Source organism: Cyprinodon variegatus, unplaced genomic scaffold (genome assembly GCF_000732505.1).
Source record: "Cyprinodon variegatus isolate N-32 unplaced genomic scaffold, C_variegatus-1.0 Scaffold437, whole genome shotgun sequence".
In the NCBI taxonomy this organism is placed as follows: domain Eukaryota; kingdom Metazoa; phylum Chordata; class Actinopteri; order Cyprinodontiformes; family Cyprinodontidae; genus Cyprinodon; species Cyprinodon variegatus.
Genome location: NW_015150890.1, coordinates 219,196 through 223,693, shown reverse-complemented (window position 1 = coordinate 223,693; position 4,498 = coordinate 219,196). Strand labels below are relative to the sequence as shown.

At 39.4% G+C, this 4,498-nt stretch overlaps 1 protein-coding gene across 2 annotated transcripts in view; it reads left to right on the top strand.

Annotated features, from left to right (window-relative positions):
* Positions 1-4,498, top strand: part of panx3 (pannexin 3) — a 12,565-nt gene that overhangs the window by 5,688 nt on the left and 2,379 nt on the right. For both annotated transcript variants that reach the window (XM_015388830.1, XM_015388829.1), the window contains exons 3-4: positions 2,788-2,930; positions 3,175-3,389. In XM_015388830.1, coding sequence (XP_015244316.1) covers positions 2,788-2,930; positions 3,175-3,389 — 358 coding nt within the window. The remainder of the gene's footprint in view (positions 1-2,787; positions 2,931-3,174; positions 3,390-4,498) is intronic.

The window sequence follows — 4,498 nt, the reverse complement described above, 5'->3', positions numbered from 1 at the left end:
AGCCTAGATGCAAGCAGTTAGCATCGCTGCATGCAGTTAGCCTAGCTGCATGCAGTTAGCCTCGCTGCATGCAGTTAGCCTAGATGCAAGCAGTTAGCATCGCTGCATGCAGTTAGCCTAGCTGCATGCAGTTAGCCTCGCTGCATGCAGTTAGCCTAGATGCAAGCAGTTAGCATCGCTGCATGCAGTTAGCCTAGCTGCATGCAGTTAGCCTCGCTGCATGCAGTTAGCCTAGCCTTGGAGATAAACCAGGTCCTGGAAAAGGACAATTCTGGCGCCATTTTCCCTCCTGCTCCAATGCGTCTCCAGCTCCCGCAACTCGACCTGTCTATCAGTCTATCAATCCAACAAAAAATGGAATGGTGCTTTACTAGTCATTAACGATTAAATATTTATCTTACACATTTAAAAACATAGAATTAAATTGAAATATAAATATACTTTGAAATATTTAAAATTTTAATTTAAAATTGAATTATAAAAAAAGGATAATTTTTTATTGCTTAGGGTCATTGGGTGGGTGGGGCATTGCCCTAGCGCCCTCTAGTGGCCAGCCACCGCTGCTTAAATCATAATAATTAAATGACTAAAGAATGCTAATACACATCTTACATTTTTAATGACTTTTCTGAGACAATTTGATACTTTTTACATTTTCTTCATTAAACGGCTTCTCTGACGTCATCATGGGACATGCTCAACCATGTTTATCTGTGTTTTAGTTGTTTCTTTCTTTAGATTACGCTCTATATAACATAATGAGAATAACACCAAACCCAAAGCTGATAGCGTTAGCTCCTGGAAGTAGCGTAGGATCCCGTTTCCTGTACAGATAAAACAGAAAGGATTTTAATGCATTTATTTTCTCAGGAAATACATTATTAACCTTTAACACATTATAGTTTAGTACGCTTACTTTTTTTGGGGAGGGAAAAACATAATTTAGGTCTTTTTTACAAAAAGAAATCGAGGGCGACACAGATGTCTGCAAATGCAACAACAAGAAAACTGATTCCTTTCAGACAGTAAAAACGAATTATGATCGATTTGCTTTTTATTGGTTTCACTGCTCAAATATCAAATCTTAGTTTGGAAGCATCATTAACTACATCCAGTCCTGCCTTTAGTCCTTCAGGGTGATCCTTCCAGGGTTACATCACCGTTATGGCGTTTAATTACCGCTAAAGGTGGAGCATGTGAAAACAGATGCTCCTGCATGTATTACAAGTGCAGAGAAGCGTGTCTGCAAGTAAAAACGATGCAGAGCAATATGGCCATGCAGGCTGAGGAGCCGCTCTACGTTCATAGCAGAAGCTTGATTGTCAGGTTGGCATTTCAGGCGATGACTGATGTCTCTTCCTATCGCTGTATAATCCACATGTTCAGCAGGTTAGACTGACGGATTTTACTCTAGGAATTAGATGTGTTTGAATGTCGCTTTCCTGCTGCCTGTCTGACTGATGGGTGACATTCCTCCAGTCTGCAGCTGGCTGATGGCGCTGGTTCCCGCCACCAGTCACAATATGTTACCTGCCTGGACGTGGGACTCAGACACTGGGACTCAGGTCCACTTCAGGCATCCTAAAACTACTTTAAAACGTCACAGCAGCTGCAGATCTATGGGCCAAAATAGAATCAATGAGATAGAATTCAGTTAAACAGTTATAATGTCATATGATTTTACATGAGTTCCACAATGAATGATCGTTCATGGAGATCAGGCAGCACCAGAGGGTCCGACCCGCTCATACAGAGACTCCTGGGTTAAACCCTGCAGACCACCAGGTCAGGCGTCCATTCTTCCATCTGCTTTTTCCATGTCTTAAGGACGCGTCTCTGAACCCTGAGCATGAAATTTCAGACATGTTTCTGGTTTTAACACATCACCAGGAACATCTGCAGACGTCTGATAACGCCCCACACTGCAAAATACATCCAGAAATAAGTAAGATTTTATTTTAGAATCTACCAATGGAATGAGAAGTTTTACTCTAAAACCAGAAATAAGACAATAAAATTGTTTTTTTTTTAATTATTTTAAATGTTAATTGACTTGTTCCTTTGGAAAAGAGTGTCACACCTTCTTAATTTAACAACAAATGCACTGTTTTAATATTTTTTTTCCTAGTGAACTTCCTCCACCCATAAAGAGTTTGCCTTTCCTCTTCCATCCATCCCTCCCTTATCTCTACATTCAAACCGAAAGCTTTTACAAACTATTTTAAAATCCTCTGCTTCAGTCTAGCTTTGCTCTAAAAATGTTCTGCTGTAGATTCAGCACTTCATTGGGTTTAAAAACAGTCCTAACTGCAGCTACTATAAATATAATAAAGACATCCTATTTTAGTTGTAGGATGAGAGCGATGAAGAACACGCATGATTACAGCTGCAGTGCCGCATGTAGCTGTAATAAGGTTGTCCTGCAGCGGGGAATCACACCCTGACAGTAAATGAGTGGCTCCATGTTTGGACTAAAGACCAGGCGGGTGTGGACGGTCCCACCCTGCTGTTAACGGGTGGAGCAGCCATGGAAAATGACAGATTGGACTCAAGCGGTTGGAACACATGTGGTTATATCAAGGTGAACTAAATATAAAACTCCAGAAACTTCCTGGGTTTCTAAATGTCAGGTTGCCATTTTGAAATGTGGAAATGTGTATCAGTGAAGGGAAAAGGGCAAACATGAGCTGAGATCTATGTGTTTGTTAATGAAGCTGCAGCTGCAGAATGATCAAACGGCGCAGAGCTGCTCCTCACATTTGCACCTCTGATGTGTTTATTCTGCAGGGCCTCAGATCAGCTGCTTCGCTCCCAGTAACTTCACAGCCAAACAGGCCAGCTATGTAGACACGTACTGCTGGGACTCTCTCATGCATCATGAGCTCGACGGTGACGGGAACTTTGAGGAGCGCTCGCTCTGGGTGCACAAAGTGAGTGTTTTCTGCACCAGGCTCCCTTCACTTGTTTCTCCCACTTAACGTGACTGATAGGCTGCACACAGTCCTTCTCTTTCCAACTTGCTAAACTTCAGCTGAAAATGTCACCATGCATTTTTAATAAGAACCACATTTGCAGATGTGAAAAAAAAAAGGGTTCTGGTTGTGGTTTGTTTGATCTTGTTATTTCCCCCTTCGTCCCATTTCTGTCATATTTTTTCTCTGGTGGTGGTTTCAGATGTTTCCTTACTCTCTCCTGGCCATGGCCATCCTCATGTACCTGCCGGCTCTCATCTGGCGGCAGCTTGTCACGCCCACACTGGGCTCAGACCTGCTCTTCATAATTGATGAACTCGACAAGTCGTACAACCGATCGGTCCGGCTGGCCCAAAGCATCCTGGATATGCGGCAGAATACTAAGAACCCGCTGACGTTTCAGGCGGAGCTGCAGAGGTGGGACTTCTCTGGCTCTGCTTGTGGCACAAACATTTGTTATTTTATATTGGCCTGTCAAATTATAGCTGTGTAGTCCTGCCTATGGTGAGAGGCTCAGCCTCATGAGTGTTCCCCCCCCCCCATCACCACAGTACAGTCTTAATGATTCTGGAGGATTTGGGTTTTATTGCAGAGGTAGAAAACAAACTGAGGAAAGAGAGGAAGCTGCCCAGACGCTGCAGATTTCATCTTTAGAAAAATGTCACCTGGAATCTCCTGGTGGAGAAAGAGAATTTAATTTGGGAAAAATAAAAATTGATAAAATGAGTTTCCTCAAACCTGCTAATGTTCGACCACTTTATTAATCCCAACAGGGGTAAATCGCTAAAGCAACTAGATATAAATAAAATAAAAAATAAACATTTACTTATAAAAAAAAAGATTAAAAAATATAAATAAACATGTAATAGCATAAAAAATAAGATGATAAAACAAGGAAAAACGAATAAATTGAAATTAATAGAATAAAAAGTAAACATTTAATAAAAAAAATATTTAAACATTTAAAATAAAAAATAAAAAAATAAAATAAACATGTAATAGCATAAATAAATAGAAATAGAAATAAATAGAAAAAATAAATAAAAAATAAATAGAAAAAATATCAAATAAAGAAGATTAAAAGTTGTCTTAAGATTAAAAAATTTGAAAAAAACATATAATAACATAAAAATGATGATCCTTAAATAATAAGAAAAAGTAACAGGAAGCTTGAGGACCAAAACCAATAATAATAAAAGAACACAGAAAGATGATAAAAAGATTACACTGTTATTAAAACACAGTTTTTGCAATTTGTTCATAAGAAATGAATGCAGGTTTTTCTGGTTCACTCCTGATTTTAGAGCAGATTTAAGCGACATGATTCAGACTGTTTTTATCTTTCAGTGTGAGACATTTAGACCAACATATAAATGAAAAACACAGCAGGTTCCCAATGAAAGCCTGATGAAAACCACCCATCATAATGAAAACCACCCATCGTAATGAAAACCACCCATCATAATTAAAACCACCCATCATAATTAAAACCACCCATCTTAACCCTATAATGCCAAATGTATCAT